General features: G+C 48.3%; 1 protein-coding gene across 1 annotated transcript; it reads left to right on the forward strand.

Annotated features, from left to right (window-relative positions):
- The first annotated feature begins 7,031 nt into the window (after positions 1 to 7,031).
- On the forward strand, positions 7,032 to 15,677 carry RPS19 (ribosomal protein S19). The gene is made up of 6 exons (XM_080645534.1): positions 7,032 to 7,116; positions 7,546 to 7,616; positions 7,882 to 7,982; positions 13,932 to 14,115; positions 14,628 to 14,682; positions 15,615 to 15,677. The coding sequence occupies exons 2-6, from the start codon at positions 7,546 to 7,548 to the stop codon at positions 15,639 to 15,641; spliced, it is 438 nt and encodes a 145-aa protein (XP_080501660.1). The 5' UTR covers positions 7,032 to 7,116; the 3' UTR covers positions 15,642 to 15,677.
- The last annotated feature ends 3,265 nt before the right edge of the window (positions 15,678 to 18,942 follow it).

Raw genomic sequence — 18,942 nt, forward strand, 5'->3', positions numbered from 1 at the left:
AATCAGAGAACCAAAAAGAAAAGAAAAAAAAATTAAAAAACAGGAGGACAGCTTAAGGAAGCCTGTGGGACAACATGAACTGTAACGAAGTTCAAATAGTAGGTGTGCCAGAAGAGGCAGAAAGGGAGGAAGAGATAGAAAATGTGTTTGAAGAAATAATGGCAGAAAACTTCCCTAACCTGGTAAAGAAAAAAGTTCAGGAGGCACAGAGAGTGCCAAGCAAGAAGAACCCAAACAGGCCCAAACCCAGACACATCATACTTAAAATGCCAAAAATAAAGACAGAGAATCTTAAAGGCAGCAAGAGAAAAGCAAACTGTTACCTACAAAGGAGCTCCCATAGGCTGACACCTGATTTCTCATCAGAAACTCTACAGGCCAGAGGCAATGGCATGAAGTACTAAAGGTAATGCAAAGCAAGAATCTGAAACCAAGATTACTATATCTGGCAAGGATATCATTCAAAATAGACAGTCAAATAAAGAGCTTCCCAGACCAAAAAAAAAAAAAAATGCTAAAGGAGTACACCATTACCAAGCCAGCATTATAAGAAATGCTAAAGGGACTGCTGTAATGAAAAAAAAAAAAAAGAAATAGAGAGAGAAACCTAGGTATACAGAATTACAATGGCAATAAATAAGTACCTATCAATAATAACCTTAAATGAAATGGATTAAATGCTCCAATCAAAAGACATAGAGTAGCTGAAAGGATACAAAAACATGACCTAACTATATGCTGTCTACAAGAGCCCCACCTCAGAACTAAAGACTCACACAGGATGAGAGTGAAGGAATGGGGGAAAAATTTTTCGATACAAATGGAAAAGAAAAAAAGCTGGAGGAGCAATACTCATATCTGACAAAATAGACTTCAAAATGAAGGCCATCACAAGAGACAACGAAGGTCACTACATAATTCTAAAGGGATCGATCCAACAAGAGGATATAACCCTGATAAACATATATGTACCCAATATAGGAGCACTTAAATATATTTTTTTAAAAAACACAAACTTCTAGCCCTGGCCGGTTTGGCTCACTAGACAGAGCGTTGGCCTGTGGACTCAAGGGTCCCAGGTTTGATTCTGGTCAAGGGCACATGCCCAGGTTGTGGGCTTGATTTCCAGTAGGAGCATTCAGGGGTCAGACCATCAATAATTCTCTCTCATCATTGATATTTCTATCTCTCCATCTCCCTTCCTCTCTGATTTCAATAAAAATATTAAAAAAAAAAAAACTTCTGAAGGACTTGAAGGGAGAGATCGACAACAACACAGTCATAGTAGGGGACTGTAACACCTCGCTGACTTCACTGGATAGATCTTCCAGACAAAAATTTAACAAGGAAATGGTGGTGCTAAAGGACACACTGGATCAGATGGATTTAGTTGACATTTATAGAACATTTCAACCCAAAGCTGCAGAATATACATTCTTCTCAAGTGAACATGAATCAGTCACAATGACAGACCACATGTTAGGACACAAAACAAGTCTCTACAAGTTCAAGAAGATTGAAATCATATCAAGCATCTTCTCAGATCACAGTGGAGTGAAATTAGAAATCAACTATAGTAAAAACTCCCCAAAACATTCAAACACATGGAGGCTAAATAGCATGTTATTAAACAACTAGAGGCCCTGTGCATGAAAATTCATGCTCTGGAGCAAGGTCCCTCAGCCTGGCCTACTCCCTCTCACAGACTGGGAGCCCTGAGGGGTGGGAGGCGACCCGGCGATCAGGGGAAGACGACGCCCCATCACACCTCTGCTGCCGCCACTGCCGGCAGTGCAAGCCTCGGGCAGCCACCATCCAAGGCTTGCCTGCACCTCGGGCTGGCCCTGGGTGGCTGGGCACCACCATCCAAGCCTTGCCTGTGCCTCAAGCTGACCCTGGGCAGCTGGGGGGCTGAGGGGACTGGGGGACTCCAGAGGCAGGTGCACAGAGCGGCCGGGCCCGCCTAGAGGTGGGCCCAGCCTTGCAGCGCACCTGCCGTCCCGACAGGGCTGAGGGGACTGGGCGCCGCCATCTTTGAGGGCAGGGCAGTCAATTAGCATATTCCCTCCTTATTGGCTATGAGCGCCACCATCTTTGAGGGCAGGGAAGTCAATTAGCATATTCCCTCCTTATTGGCTGTGGGTGCCGCCATCTTTGCAACAGCATGAGGGTCAATTAGCATATTCCCTCTTTATTAGATAGGATGAATAGGTTACCAATGAGATCAAGAGAAAGGAAGACTCCTTATCAGAGTGGTGGCCTGGGGAGACCTCCCTGAGGAGGAGGCATTTGATAGAGACTTGAGTGATGAGGAGCAGCCAGTCATGTGCAGACCAAAAAGGAAAGGAAGGTACAACGCAGCAGCATGTGCAAAGGCCCTGAGGCAGAGACTTCTTTCTGGGTTCAGTAACAGAAAGGAGACCGGTGTGGCTGGATTAGAGTTAGGGAGAGAGGAAGTCAAGGGAGGTGAGGAAGGAGAGGCAAGCAGGGGGCTGGCTCATGCAGGGCCACAACAAGGAGTTAGATTTTACTACAAATGTGATGAAACCCAAAGGAGGTTTTCTGGTTCGATTAATATTTTAGAACAGGAACCTGGATTCCACAGACCACCCCTCAAGGGGTCTGTGGATAGCATTCGGGGGGAGGGGGTCCATGAACTTGGAATTAAGTCTCGATTTTTGCTATCCTCTGACCAAAAACCTAGTATTTCCTCCTATCTTGAATGCAGGCAACAGACCACAGTGGCACAGCAGTACCTGGGCTTTGTTACCAATGGAATGCACAGCTGTTTCCATGTTCTGTACAGTTGTTGCAGATCTCTTACAATACTGTTTTCACTCACTATGGCTTTGAGAGGACAGTAGTCATCAGACCTTCGCTTGATCTTAAGCAATAATGTGCTAAAGAAGCCCATGGATTACTATTAGCACAATTCAAAATACTTGTGATGACTGTATTTCAATATAATTGATTTCATTTTAAATCCTATATATTTTACCTTATGCATTTTTCTAATTCTGAGAAGGGGCAGTAGGTTTTGTGAAACACCAAAGAATTCAGAACACAAAAAAGTTTAGAACTTTTTAGGTGGGACTTACAGTGGATTGGATGGATAGGAGAGAGAAAGGGGAGGAGGGAACCAAGGCTGACCCCCACATTTACAACTGAGTCATGGTGGTTAAGTTCTTCACTTGGACTCCTCACCAGGAGACCCCACTGCAAACTGCGATTCATCTTCTCCTTTTCCTCTTCCTGCTGATTCAGAAAGAAATCTGTACACACCACTCTTTCAGGCTTTTGGAGAGAAAGGGGGATTTTCATTGAGTGTCGAGCTTGGGAAAGACAGAAGTTAAATATTTTAATCAATAAGCTACGGGTTATAGGGAATCAGAAAAATACTAGTAACAAGACTTTATTTCTATTTTTATTTGATTCAATTCAGTGCACATTTAATGGGGGCTTACCAGGCCCTGTTAAGTTTTAGGGCTTCAAGGAGAATGAGACATGCCTCTAGAAGAAGGGTATATGTAAGCAAATGCAATGCATTGTTATGAGAAATGCCTAGTGGAGCAGTGTGGATAGTTTTGTGAGGTCTGACATTTATACAATTTGCAGTGCCTTTTAGAGAAAAAGAAGACAAAATTATGAGACCAAACAGCACACAGAACCACACAAAAAATTACAACAAAAATACAACAAGACTATGCACACAGCCCACACAGAGGTGCACCTAGAGTGGCTGGGGAAGCTGAGCTACTGGGCCCTACAGAACACCTACTACACAAGGCCACTCTACCAAGTTCGGCAGACATAACAGATCTACCTAACCCATAGAAACAAACACAGGGAAGCAGCCAAAATGAGGAGACAAAGAAACATGTTACAAATGAAAAAAAAAAAAAAAATGGAAGCAAAATGGATACAGAGTTCAAAACAATGCTTAATAGGTTGCTCAAGGTCCTTAATGAGAGCTTTGAGGGACTTAGTAAGCAAGAATCTTAGTGAGAATTTCAAAGACATAAAAAAGGACCATTCAGAAATTAAGCATACCAGTACACTAACTGAAATGAAAGAATAATTTCTAGGGATTCAACAGTAGAGTAGAGGATTCTGAGAATCAAATCAATGAAACGAAATATGAGGAAGCAAAAAGAACTCAGTCGGAAGAGCAAAAAGAAAAAATAGTCCAAAAATATGAGGACAGTGTAAGGAGCCTCTGGGACAACTTCAAACGTACCAACATTCACATTATGGGAATGCCAGAAGGAGAAGAGACAGAACAAGATATTTAAAACCTCCTGCCAGGTGGTTTTGAAAAAATAATGACAGAAAACTTCCCCTGCCTGGTGAAAGAAATAGACTTACCTTACAAGTCCAGGAAACACGAAGAGGAACCAAAGAGGCCCACACCAAGACACATCATAATTAAAATGCCAAGGATTAACAACAATGAGAGTATCTTAAAAGCAGCAAAAGAAAAGCTGCAAAGAAAAGCAGGGTGTGCTCATATGACTGTCAGCTAATTTCTCAACAGAAACTATGCAGGCCAGAAGGGAGTGGCAAGAAATATTCAAAGTGACCAATAGCAAGAACCTACAACCAAGATTACTCTACCCAACAAAGCTATCATTTAGAATTGAAGGTCAGATAAAGAGCTTCACAGACAAGAATAAGCTAAAGGAGTTCATCACCACCAAACCAGTATTACATGAAATGTTGAAGGGTATTCTTTAAGAAGAGGAAGAAGAAGAACAAAAAAGATAAAAAATATGAACAATAAAATAGCACTAAATACATAGCTATCAACAATTGAATCTAAAAAATAGAATCGGAGCCCTAACCAGTTTGGGTCAGTGGATAGAGCTTTGGCTTGTAGGCTGAAGGGTCCCAGGTTCAATTCCGGTCAAGGGCATGTACCTTGTTTGCAGGCACATCCCCAGGAGGGAGTGTGCAGGAGGCAGCTGATCGATGTTTCTAACTCTCTATCCCTCTCCCCTCCTCTCTGTAAAAAAGCAATAATATATATATATATATATATATATATATATATATATATATAATATATATAATATATATATATTAAATAAATAAATAAATAATAGAATCAGAGGCATGGAAACATGGAACAGACTGATGATCCCCCAAGAATTGGGCCTAAGCCGGCAATCAGACATCCCTTTCGCAGTCCAGGGCCCTTACAGTCCGGGACTCCTCACTCCTTACCGCCTGCCTGCAGTGGAGGTGAAAGAGGCTCCCGCCACCACTGCTGCACTTGCCAGCCATGAGCCGGGCTTCTGGCTGAGCGGTCCTCCCACAGGGGGAGTGCACTGACCACCAGGGGGCAGCTCCTGTGTTGAGCGTCTGCCCCCTGGTAGTCAGTGTGCATCATAGTGACCAGTCATTCCTCCGTTCGGTCTATTTGCATATTAGGATTTTATTATATAGGATATGCATTACCTATGGACACAGACAATAGGGTGGTGAAAGCCTGGAGTGGGGCAGGAACTGGTGGAGGGGAACAATGGGGGGAAAGAGGAAGGACATCTGTAATACTCTTGACAATAAAGATTTACATTAAAAATAAAGTCAGCATGTAAAAAAAAAGAAAAACAATAATTACCCATTACGTGGATACATTTACAGTTACACATGGGAACACAAGTGTTGATTCAGGGGTGGGGAGAATCTGAGATACTAAAACTATTCTCAAATTTTAGAAACAATGCAAAATAGGCTTTGACAACATGCTACATGAATGTAAGTAAAGTCCCTAATTTAAATACATGTTATAAACTGTTATAAAGTTTACAAACTATTACAAACTGAAAGTTTGTGTGCCCCCCAAAATTAATATGTTGAAACCTAATCTGCAATGTAATGGTATTTGGAGGTGGTGCCTTTGGGAGGTGATTAGGTCATGAGGATTCCTCAAATAGGAGGATTAGTGCCCTCATAAGAAAGGCCCAGAGATCTTCCTTTCCCAATTTCTGCAATGAGGGTGCAAAAAAAGATTGTTGTCTATAAACCAGAAAGCGGGCCCTCACCAGACACAGAACCTGCTGGCACCTTTGATTTTGCGCTTCTGAACAAGTGTACATGTACTAATACTACATAATGTTTACCTGTGCCTGGCACAGAGTAGGTAGACACACACACACACACACACACACACACACACACACACACACAATGTTGCTAGAATTCATGAGATGCACCATGTACAGAAGCAGTCACTTAAAAAATAATCGGGATCTCGGTATTTCCATTTAAATTCTCCCCCACCCCTTTTTTTTTTAAAGGAGAGACTGAAGACCAAGCAAATGGACAGCCTAAAGTTGCACAGGTCAGTAGGTAAATATAAATAGCAAGTAAGGCTAAGGGCTGAGCGAGCCGATTCAGACGCTAGGAGGCAGAGCTAAACTAACTTTTCCCAAGGTCCCGCCTCCGCCTCTGTGTCCCTGCCCTTCCCTGCCTCCACTGCCTCGTTCCCACTCAGTCCGCCTGTGCTCTAGTGAAGCAACTTCCGCCCTAAGGAGGGCGGGGCTTCCGTCTCTAGCTCTCGGGAGGGCTAGTGGTCGAAACAGGAAAGGCAGTGGGCAGATTTCTTCTTAGCACTTCCTCTGGGTTCCCCATCACAGTTCCGCCCTTACTACCCCCACTTCCGACCAGTAAAGCCACTTCCACTTTGGAGGGGAAGGGGGGTCGTCCCTTTGAAAACGCCAGAAGTGGCTAGGTCTTTCCCTGCCCACCGAACTTCATTAACTTCCGCCATCAGTGTCCTCCGCTGATGTTTTGATCAATGCAAAGGAAACCAGATACCCCCAGCTCAAGACGGGAACGCTCTCCCCTCTCTATTACACTCCTGGAGGAGGAATGGGGAAGAAACAAGCCTCCCCATCCGTCCCCATAGCCTTTTCTTTTGCCTTCCCGCCTCACTACACACCCGCCCACCTCGGCGGAAGCGAAGCCCTATTCGCCCTGAGATAGGCGGAGCTGCCTTTTCTAACCCCCGTTCTCGCGAGCTCTCGGAACCCTCGCGAGAACTGACGCCCGATTTGTGCGTCCGGGAAACCCCGTTGCTCCCTTTCCCCTGGCTGGCAGCGCGGAGGCCGCACGGTAAGACGGGCTCTCTGACTCAGGCTGGGCACGGAGCGTCGGGACCCGATTCCCCAGCCCCAAGCGTGTGTCTCGGAGCCCGAGGTGTCTGCGCGGCGCCGCCCCGCCCCCTGAAGCCGCAGCCACGTGCGAGCGGCAGGCCCGGACATGCTGGCTCGGCGTGGTCCGGGAACCGAGACTGGGCCTGGGGGCAGCCGGGAGTGTGGAACCCCAGAGCCAGGGTCTAGGGTCCTACAGCGTCTCCACAAATGCGGTCGGGCTATGGTCGTGGGCGCCGGTGAACTCTAGGACCGCCAGTCGCTCCCGGACTTGAAGTAGGGCCTTTGGAAGTCAGGGGAGGGCGGCGGTGTAGGTCGCGTTGGGGCTCGGCCCCAGCCCCTGTGGGTGGTCCTCACCAGTTCGTATTCACGTGCGTGGTCCTTCTCGCAGATGCCCGGAGTTACTGTAAAAGACGTGAACCAGCAGGAGTTCGTCAGAGCTCTAGCAGCCTTCCTCAAAAAGTGAGTGTGGGGTTCACAGTGGCTGGAGGCTGTGGTCTTTGCTGGCCCCTCGGTCCGCAGCGCCCTCTCCTGGTAGGGGGGAGACTTACTGGAGGGCCTCAGTGTGGAGTCCCCCTTTCTACATGGGGCCTGGGTTGTGTTTGAGTTTCAGTTTGTTTATACTCTGGGACACGTCCAGCTCCTGTTAACGTCCAGTCCTGTTGAGAGGGGATGAGGGGGTTGTGGAGACTGGTGAATTGTGCCTTTCTTGCTGTCTTGATCCCAGGTCCGGGAAGCTGAAAGTCCCTGAATGGGTGGACACTGTCAAGCTGGCCAAGCACAAAGAGCTTGCTCCCTACGATGAGAATTGGTTCTACACACGAGCTGGTAGGAACTGGGGCATTTAGCTGGGTAGTGGGGAGACGGGTGACCCCTGGCACAGATCATACTCGCGTGCCCTCTGTGATCTCTTATTTGCCTCCCTCTTCCCCCAGATTGCAAGAGACTTTGACTCTGTCACTGCATGCTTTGTGTGACATTCAACAACTTCTTACCCTGGCTCTGTTTCTTCCTTTGTAAGAGGTTTGTGTGAGGACCTGTGGCTTCCTCTGATCCTCCAGGAAAACCCAGGGACAAATGGATGTTCATATTTTGCTTAGAGGTGGTTTGTTTTAGAGGCAGGCCTTATCCTTATGTCCAGGGGGTCCAGACTCCCTGAGTTCAGATCCTCCTCTACATTTAATTTGTTACCTCCATCTGCCGGTGTGTTTTGGTTTTCTATCTCTAAAATGGGGTTAATAATGTGTCAGTGCCAATTATTGTTGGATCAGATTAGCCTAATACAGTCAAACTGCTTTAAAATATGCTTGCCTGTTGGAGAGTAATCATTGAAGAAGAGTCAGCTGTTTTCTTTTTATTGCTCAGGTCATCACAGTGCCTCCCTGTCTCTAGCAAGTTATTCCTAAGTGGTTGTCGATCTGGCCAGGTCGCTCTTTGCTCTACATCTTGATTCCCAAATACTCAGAAGAAAACCTTATGGTCACCCTGTGATCATTTGCCAAGCCCCCTCTCTCTTTTTTTTTTTTTTTTAATATATTTTATTGATTTTTTTTATAGAGAGGAAGGGAGAGGGATAGAGAGTTAGAAACATCGATGAGAAGCATCAATCAGCTGCCTCCTGCACAATCTCCACTGGGGATGTGCCCGCAACCAAGGTACATGCCCTTGACCGGAATCGAACCTGGGACCCTTCAATCCGCAGGCCAACGCTCTATCCACTGAGCCAAACCCGTCAGGGCCAAGCCCCCTCTCTTATTAATCTTCCTGTAACTTGCAGCTTGGACAGATTGCAAGTGTAACCCCTGACTTCACAGTGTTAGTTCTCGCCTGTTCTTGACATTTCAAGTTTCTCCAAACTGTCGCCCCAACCTTCCTCCTCTGAAGTGGGAGCTCCATCCAGGCCAAAGCTTGCCTCCTCCATATGGGAAATTGGTGGAAAGCAGAGTTTTGAAATTGATAAAACTTGAGAATAACCTTGAGAAGAGTTGCCCAGCACTTCAGAGCATGTATTTTGTAGATTGGTCATGCATTCATGCATCAGATGTCACTGTATTTCAGGCCCTAACCTGAACACATGTGCTAATGTGACTTGGCCACAACCTCTGACCCCTGAGGGCTAAAAGGTCAACTTTGTGAGGTGGGAAGTGTTGGTGAAGAGAAGCTGACTTGACTTTGCTGGGTAAACAACAGTGATAGGGCCTGGACAAAACCACACCCATCTTGGGAAGTAGAGCTGCCTGGTCCTGAATGTTCTTTGCCAATGCCCCAAGAGTCAGGACAGTTTTGGATCTAAGATTAGGAGAAAGAATCTTAGCTTTCCCATTTTAATCTGAACCTATTAAAAATTTCCCAAACAGGACCGGTGCTTTGGATTTGATAGTAGATATCAGGGAGGTTAAGTAACATGTTCAGGGTCTGCCAGCTTGTGATGCCACAGTTTTCCCCTCCCTGTCATCATGTGGTAGGGGAAATTCATCTCTTCCCTGGCAGGAATTCATACTTTATTTTTTTTTTTTTAATATATTTTATTGATATTTTACAGAGAGGAAGAGAGGATAGAGTTAGAAACATCAATGAGAGAGAAACATCGATCAGCTGCCTCCTGCACACCCCCCACTGGGGATGTGCCCGCAACCAAGGCACATGCCCTTGACCGGAATCGAACCAGGGACCCTTCAGTCCGCAGGCCGACGCTCCATCCACTGAGCCAAACCGGTTTCGGCCATACTTTATTTTTTAGGTGGGGAGAGATTAATGGAAAATTGGGTAAAGGCCTTGTGTAATTTTCATTTTGCTGTGGCCAGTTTCTGCCCAAGATGCCCCTTCCACATACTGGAGTGTGTCCTCTGCCTTCCCTCCTGGTCCCCCTTAGGGTTTCCGAAGCTCTCTTTTTACCTTACTTTCCCAGCTGCCCTATTGGCATAGGGTGATGGTTCTAGACAGAGGTTTATTATGTGCATATTTCTTGGGGATATAATGCTGGAGGTCTTATCCAGCATCAGAAGGGTTCAGGAATCTGGAGAAGGCGCTGTGTGTAAATTAAATAAGTTCAGAGACAAAACATAATTTTGGAAGGCAAACGGCGGGGGCAGAGGAGCTTGGCTAAAGAAACCAAGTTCTTCCTTGACTCAGGACCCCTTGCTTTTTATTAACACAAATTGTCCTAAGTCAAGGTAGATATACACTTAAAAGGCCAGGGTTTAGATCAGTGGTTCTCAACCTTCCTAATGCCGCGACCCTTTAATACAGTTCCTCATGTTGTGGTGACCCCCAACCATAAAATTATTTTTGTTGCTACTTCGTAACTATAATTTTGCTACTGTTATGAATCATAATGTAAATATCTGTTTTCCGATGGTCTTAGGCGACCAAAGGGGTCGCGACCCACAGGTTGAGAACCGGCGAGAACCACTGATTTAGATTATCCATTGTCAGATTATCAGGTTTGGGAGAAACTGTCTTGGCTGTTCAGGTATTTGGCCAGCAGGAGGCAATAACATGTAAATTAAGATGCCCTTAGCTGTCTAGCAGCAAGCGATCATCCCTGCATCCCTTTCAGGTCTAGGGAAATGCCCTCAGCCATTTTCAGATGATTCAGCCCTGCTGACATGCTGGAATTGGCTTCTGGCAGGGATATAACCAAGCCCATCTGTGTACATCCACAGCAGAGGCAGAGTTGCAGTTGTGACAGCCTACAAAGCCTAAGATACTTGCTGTTAGACCTTTACAAAGTTTGCCAACCACTCTTCTAAAGTCTATAGTGCTCCCGCCTAGTTTGGTGGTCAGCTTATTCTCTGTACAAGTTGAAGTCAATGGAGATGCTACTTTACCAGGGGGCACAGCAGGGTCTGTGCTATATTCTCTATTCTGGATCATGGGGGCTTGGCCTATTTTGCCCCCTCAATTTTGTGGCATTGTGGGGGGGTGTAAGTTCTGGAGGTGTGTAGGAGCCAGTGTGGAGTGGGCAGGGCCCTCCTGAGAGTGGTCTAGAACAGTGGTCAGCAAACTGCGGCTCTTTGGCCCCTTGAGTGTGGCTCTTCCACAAAATACCACGGCCTGGGCGAGTCTATTTTTAAGAAGTGGCGTTAAAAGAAGTTTAAGTTTAAAAAATTTGGCTCTCAAAAGAAATTTCAATCGTTGTACTGTTGATATTTGGCTCTGTTAACTAATGAGTTTGCCGACCACTGGTCTAGAAGAAGGGCAGAGCTGTATGAGGAAGGAGTCCCCAGGCAGTGGTGGGGGGTGAGGGTGAGGTAGGGCTAGAAAGAACCTGTCCGGAGAGTGGAGACCTGCTATAAGAGGAGGAATGGTGTTGAGGGAAGACCACCTTTGAAGAAGGTGGTGCAGTGTGGCCCTGGACAAGACATCTGGCAGTGAGCAGCTGCTAAATTGGGACACCTGAGTGCTTTTTATTATATGTGGGAGGTTGGTCTGTCCTATCCCGGAACGGGGCCTTGGAGACATTGCAGGAACAATTCAGGGGGTGGATCAAGGTCTAAATTTCCCCTTAGAAATTTAGCAGAGAAGGGTCAAGGACAAAATGCATCTGGGAAGGCTTCCTTTGATCTGCCGTGTGCTCAGTGCAGTGTGTGTCCTACCTACTGGCCTAGCAGGACACGTACCTGCTCTACTCTTATTAGACTCCATGGGTAGGGGGCCCTGCATGGTCCCTCCTTCACAGCTGGCAGTAGAGAGTGACAAGGTTTCCCAAGGATCAGGAGAGGAGCAGAAGGCCATTGGAGGGACTAAAGGAGAAGCCATTTGTGACAGCCCCTGGTTTGTGTGGTTGGGGCTAGGGCCACAAGGGCTCAAGAGTGAAAAAGGTCCATATTTTGTAGAGCTCAGTATTTCAACTAAAGTTCCAGTTTGTGAAGTTAACCTTCCTATTAAGTTAGAAGAATTATTGCAAACTGGGGTGACGGTGAGGGCCTGTAACATCTGACAGCAGGCCAGATAATTTTATACAGTGTTAAGGAAATGTAAACCCACCACCCCCATAAAGAAACTAATAGGCTTTATGGGAGCTTATACTCTGCCATCACTACTCAAGATTTAAGTAAGCCATCCCCTTCAGTACCACCACACAAACCTGGAAAGTAGGCAGGCTGATGAGCGGTGTTGAAATTCAAACCCTGTCTACTGGACAGCTCAGAGCTGGGCCACCCTTTCCATATGGACCCCAGGCTGGGACTAGTCAGCGCTGGTCCTGGCTTGGCAAGGCCAAGTTTGGGCATCTCGTTTCAGGTGTGCATCCTCTGGACATCTTAGGAATGTTCACCTTGCCCCCTTCCTAAGATGGTCCTCTCCCCAGCCTGGGTGAGAAAGCAGGTCTCTGCCCAGGGACAGGCACAGGAGGGATGGTGGTGGGTGTTAGGCATTTGCACTGGCTATAAGGGTGGAGTTTTCCAGCGATGTCACTCACAGTAGAAAGATTGTGGGTATTGACATATATCAAGTGAGTCTCTTAATCCACAGGGGGCGGGTGGCTTAATGCCTGGAAGAGGGTTAGAGCAGTAGTGTAGGGGTAGGGTGAGGGGAAGGTTGAGGTAGAAAGGACCAAGGAGAGATTGGTTTTTAAGTGAGCAGAGGCCAGACAGTGAGACCACAGACAGGCTGTGCTGTTGACCCCCAGAAGCCCATGGCTGTGTGAGGCAATTGGAGGGCTGGGAACAAGTGGCGTGGAAGAGTACTCTGGGAACAGCAGCTGGTGGGGACGGAACCCACCCCACAGATCCATCTCACCCACCCCTACTTCATAACACTGGAGGGTCATGGACATGGCCCAGCACCTGCTTCTTAGCAGTACGTCTCCAGGGTCTAGGGTGGCCTGAAGTCACTGCCCTTCAGCTCCCAGCCAGGCAAGGCCATGTGATGGCTGAAGTCTGGGCACACCTCAGCTGCAATGCCTTTAAACTCCAGTGGCCCCCTGAGGTAGGAAACCAAAACAAAAGGAGCTGTCCCTCCAGAGCTCTGTGGCATGAAGCCAGTGAGCACCCTTTGGAGCCTGTTTCCTTTCTGTAGAGGACAACAGCACTTGACACATTTGCATGGAGTCCTCACAGTAACCCTCGTCTGAGGGACAGTTACTCCTGGTTTTTGGATGAGGGAGGTGACTTGCTAGGGCCACAACATTAGGCCAGCTCCTTAGGCCATCTTAGTATCTCATGGGAGGAGAACGTGAAAGCAACTACAAAGAGCTGGCAGACGACTAAGTGCTCCACATGAATAGGAGTGAGCATTTCCAAGGAGGCTGGCCAGGGACTTAACCAAGCCCATCTAGGGAGAGGAATCCCCATGTCCACAGAGGGGGGTGATACTCATGCCAGGTTGGGAATATCCACTGCATGGATCTCAGTCCTGACCCCCTTTCCCCCACCCCAAACTCTCGGACTGAGGGCTCAGAGAGCTGCACTCAAGTGGCAATAGGTCCCTTCTCTACTCTCCTGTCCCTCAGGCATATGGAGGTGGACAGTTGTGGCTTAAACACTTGCAAGGCTCTATCTACAGGCCTTTGGGTCACGCCTTAGCAGTGTGGCTTTGGCAGTCCCTCCACTGCCTGGGTGTCCTGTCTCCTAGACTGGGCCCAGAGTGCAGCATGACCTGGCCATGGTGGGAGAGGGAGGTACCGGGTTTCAGTGTGTGCACAGTTGCCCTGGCTATGAATGGTGAGTTAGCTGCCACACAGACTGTGTGTGTGGCAAGGCCTTTCCCTCAGCTGTGGAGAAGAGTGTTCTCTGCCTGAGAAGGGCCCTTAAGTTTCCCTTTCACCCCACCCAGCTTCCACAGCGCGGCACCTGTACCTTCGGGGAGGCGCTGGGGTTGGCTCCATGACCAAGATCTATGGAGGACGACAGAGAAATGGTGTCATGCCCAGCCACTTTAGCAGAGGCTCTAAGAGCGTGGCCCGCAGAGTCCTCCAAGCCCTGGAGGGGCTGAAAATGGTGGAAAAGGATCAGGATGGGTAAGCAAAGGATCAGGATGGGTGGGAAAGGGGGGTGATGGAGGAGCCTTGGGGTCAAGCCACCTATAATAAAGTTAGCGGGGGCCATTGAGCTAGGTCTCTGCACTGTCCGTACCGGACCCTCTGGTGGGCAGGGGAGTCTGCAGAAAAGCAAACAGCTAAGGGCCTCACTCCGACCTCTCTTAACTGACTACCCTGGGCTCCAGGAAGGTAATTTAGCGACTGTCCACTTTCATTAGCCTGCTCGTTAACTTTGCCCAATTGATTTTTCAGGGCTTTTGATCTAATGCTTGCACAAAGGACACCCTGTCAGCTCCCGGGGGGCTCCCACTCCTGCCCCAAGCTCGTTAAAATGCAGCCCACTGGGGTCCTCAGTGGGAGTTGGCTGGCAGCATGTGGTCGTGTGGCCAGGTGCCTTTTGGGGAAGCCTGACTCACATCCGGAAAGGGGAGTTGAGAACCTGCGCTAACCTTGGGCCAGGGGGGGGCATTCATGACCCTTTTCTCCCCCAGGGGCCGCAAATTGACACCTCAGGGACAGAGAGATCTGGACAGAATCGCAGGGCAGGTGAGGCCTGGGTGAGGGCTAGGGTTGGGTCCCTCTGTCACTGCCTGGGCGTTTCCCCAGGCCTGGGTGTTTCCCCCGGCCTGGGTGTTGTCAGATCAGAATTTCCCTGCAGGGCACAGTCCAGGCTGGTAGGGGGTCAGAGGAGGCCTTCCCTGGGGGTGGGCAGGAAAAAAGCATTTCTGAATGGCTTGCTGGAGCTGAGGTAAAGGGAACCCAACCCAGTGGTGCAGTTGGGCTGCTTTTCCTGCAGGGCATCAGCCTTGCACAGATTTTGGCTTCAATGTCTCCCTATTCTTCATGCTGACTGGGCATGAGATGGGGTGGTTGCTGAGATCGGGAGGTGGGCTGGCTCAGAATTCAGGTCTCCATCCCGATGACTGACTGGCTGGACACCCTGGGGCAGTTCTTTAGGCTGCAGCCAATCTCCCTGTCTGTGGAGCAATCTGCTCCTGCCCACTTGGGGTGGTGGTTAGGATTCCGTGATCTACAAGCAGTGGGGGCCCTCCAGGGCCTGGCATAAACCCATACTGGTTTCCTTCTTTCTGTATCATTGACTCAGACCTACTAGGAACCTTTGAGTGTTTAGTCACTTAACGTCAAGTGTCAGAAAGGAATGGAAGGTGTCGCCCTCTGAGAGTTGGGTGGCCTAAGAGGAGAGGGAAACTCTTCCAGAGCAGGGCCTGGCACAGGCATCAGTGTGTATGATGGCATTTGCAGTATTGGAATCCCACTCCAGCGCTCTTGAGTCCCAGTTGACGCTTCTGTAAAATGGGGAAGTACCTGGGGTTATGAGGATTAGACAAGGAGAATGAATACATGTGAGACCACAAAGCAGGATGCCTGGTGTCCTCTGGGCTGTGGGTAACTATTACAAAGTGCTGGAACACGGACCCCAGGACTGATCTTAACTTACTCTTCCATCTTTCCCACAGGTGGCAGCTGCCAACAAGAAGCATTAGAACAAATGCTGTGTTAATAAATTGCCTCATTCATAATCTTGGTCTTGGTCTCTTGATTGTCTGCTCCTCTTCCATTTGGGGGCATGAGGAAGGAGCCAGGGAAGAGCCACAGGGAGTCAAGGTTCTGTTCCTGGGTGGCTGTGGCTGCTAAAGCCTAGACCCCAGCCTTCCCAGTTCTGCCCCAAGGGGCAAGATGCCTGGGCTGGACTGGCCAAGACCTAGAAACGCTTGGACTTCCCTCATATCCTGCCTTTGCAATTCTCAGAAAATGAGGTGAAAGAAGATGCTGTTCAAGCAGTGACCCCAGCTGGAGCCTGGGTGCTGAAGTGCACTCTGTCACCTGCTGGAACACGGTTGGGGGAGGGGAGGGCTGGGTTGAGATGTTTCCTTGGAAGGAAGTGGACAGGAACAGAACCCTGGCTCCCTGTGGCTCTTCCAGCTCTGGTTGAGCTCTGTGCCTGGTATGCACTTGCTTTCCTGGCCTGCGTGGGCAGGGTGGTCCTGCCTGAGCCTTCACTTTTGCATTGTGGCTATAGACCTGATCTGAAATGGGCCTAGATGTGCCTGCACAGAGGCAGAGTGCTGTCACCTGGCATAGCTTCAGTGGTCCTGCATGGTGATGGGCTCTTGGTGCCAATGGGGCAGTAGCTCTGCCTGTGATTGGGCCCCTAGTGTGGGTGGTAGAATCAAAGGATGCCCAGTGGGCGCACATCAAGCCATAGGAATGGGCAAGCCTGGAAAAGGCCCATTACTGTTCCCATGTGACCAGCCTTACCTGGCTGGAGAGAACTAAAGCTGAGCTGGTTTGCACAAGGCCCTAGTCCAAGAGACTTTGGATCATACCCATTTCTTTCTGGTTCCAAGCCTGAATTTCAAACAACTTGGGATTGGATGGCAGCTCTACCCCTAATTCTGTGCAACTCTTAATGCTCCTGCTCTGAACCTTCCAATCCTCATCTGTAGCACTGCTGGCTCCTGAGGGATTCCAGGGATACCACATGGAGATGGTGCTGTGGCTCAGAGCAGCACATCTGGCAGCCAGCCAGCCAATCAACCCAGTGTTACCCAGTTTAAGACCAAGATATGCAAAGAATACCAAATCAGATTCTTACACTCACCCCAGCTCAGTGCTGGAAACTGTTCTGAATAAATAGAACCTATCACATGCAAGGCACTTGGTAAATATGTATCGTTAACGCTGCAACCCTGTGAAGAAAATGCCAAAAAGCACCTGCAGTTTGAAGGGAAGTAAGTCACAGATGGGATAATTTGATATTCCATAGTTAGGGAGTGGCAAAACCTGTATCAACCCAGGTAACGGCTCCAGCCCCAGGCTCTATCTACTAAAGTGCACTGTCCCTCAGAAGTGAGGGAAATGAGGCCCAACGTCACTCCTCATTCTGGCCCCAATCACCTCTTTTGTCCGCTGAGATTGAAGACATTTCCCAGAGTTATGAGAACGGAATGCCAAGGATCTGGTTCCCATGCACAGCGCCAGATAACGGGTGCTGGGTGATGGAAGGCGCAGATGCCCAAACCTAAGAGGGCCAGCAATCCCGCAGCTGCGCTTCTCTGCCGCTAGGGGGCAGTCGAGGGCCTGGAAACCAGCTCAGCCACTAATGTATGAGGAAGGAGGTGAATTTCTAGGGCTGCAGCCTCTGATTCCAGGCTTCTTCCTTAGGAGTGGGATCACAAGAAGGAACTAAAGCAAGAGGGACAAATGACCTGCTATATACACCAGTGTCCCAACAGAACACCTGGGTCGCTGGAGGAAAGGAGAGCCTTCTGGCCAGAGAAGAGGAACTTGCCCTGTGCTAAACACACTAATTCTCACAGCCTCACAAGGTGGGGGGATTGTGCCCAGATTACAGAAGAAACAGGCTCAGACGGCCAGCCCGTTGGCAGAGCTGAGATTCAAACCTAGGAATGGTGACTTCTGAAGGCCATGCTCGTCTGTGAGCATAACAGTTGCTTTTTTAAAATATTTATGAAATACTTCAAGCAAGCAAAACAGTGTACATGATAGTGTAACAAAGACTCATAGGCCCACCACCTAATTTAAGAAATAAAACAAGACATAAAATTTAGACAAAGCCCTCTGTGTAACCTTCCCAGTCACGACCCCCTGGCTTCCCTCAGAGAAACCTTCTCAGGAACTTGGTGTCACTCCCCTGCACCGGTCTGTCTGCTCCTTGACTACAGACCACACGTCCCTAACAGCACACAGCACTGTTTTGCCTTTTGGAAACAAGTCAACCATATCATGCTACTGTATCTTCTCATTTTCATGTTTTTTCTCGGCTGCAGCCCTGTTGACACATGAGGTCCTGCCTTTCTCCTGTGTACTACTCTGTTGGCTGACTGCACCACAATGTATGCAGCCATTCTCTGTGCACGGGCTTATCGTCTGGTTTCCCAGTTTTTGCTACCAGAAATCTCCCTGCAATAAAAGTTTTTCCTGTGTGTGTGTTTGCGTGTGTGTGTGTGTGTGATGGTCCCCTAACTGCTCAGAAACATCTCAACAATTTCATATCATTCCCCACCCTCTCCCCTCAAACCTCATTTTCCTCCCATTTGACCTAAAATGATGCTCAAAAGAACCCACTCCACCACCAGACTGTGTAACACCAGACAGGTGACAGTGACAGCATTCCCTCTCTGGGCCTCAGTCTCCCCCTCTGTAAAAGGAGGGGCGCTTGATGCTTGTGGGGAGGCTGAATGAAAGAATGCCAAGAAAGAGCCCATCATTGCTATTAATTCCTTGGGTACCAGGAACATCTCATGTCACAACACCAGAGAGATATCCTAGTCTCGGATTAAAAATGCCAAGGCTTACCCTGGCTGGTGTGCTCAGTGGTTAAAGCATCGGCCCTCACATCAAAGAGTCACAGGTTCGATTCCCAGTCACATTAACTGGGTTGTTGGTTTGATCCCCTGCCCCAGTCAGGGTGAGTTTGGGAAGCAACTAATCGATGTGTCTCTCACATGCATGTGTCTCCCTCCCTCCCTCCCTCCTTTCCTTTCATTCTCTCTAAAGAAATCAATGGTGCCCTAACTGGTTTGGCTCAGTGGATAGAGCGTCAGCCTGTGGACTGAAGGGTCTCAGGTTCGATTCCGGTCAAGGGTATGTACCTTGGTTGCGAGCACATCCCCAGTGGGGGGTGTGCAGGAGGCAGCTGATCGATGTTTCTCTCTCATCGATGTTTCTAACTCTCTATCCCTCTCCCTTCCTCTCTGTAAAAAATCAATAAAATATATTTTTTAAAAATCGCCTTAGCCGGCTTGGCTCAGTGGATAGAGC

The sequence above is a fragment of the Plecotus auritus genome (genome assembly GCF_963455305.1).
Source record: "Plecotus auritus genome assembly, chromosome: 10".
Lineage (NCBI taxonomy): Eukaryota > Metazoa > Chordata > Mammalia > Chiroptera > Vespertilionidae > Plecotus > Plecotus auritus.

Coding starts and splice junctions, on each gene's coding strand:
- RPS19 (XM_080645534.1), top strand. CDS start 7,546: ATGCCCGGAGTTACTGTAAAAGACGTGAACCAGCAGGAGTTCGTCAGA. Junction 7,983..13,931: donor TTGGTTCTACACACGAGCTG/GTAGGAACTGGG, acceptor CACCCCACCCAG/CTTCCACAGCGCGGCACCTG. Junction 14,683..15,614: donor TGGACAGAATCGCAGGGCAG/GTGAGGCCTGGG, acceptor TCTTTCCCACAG/GTGGCAGCTGCCAACAAGAA.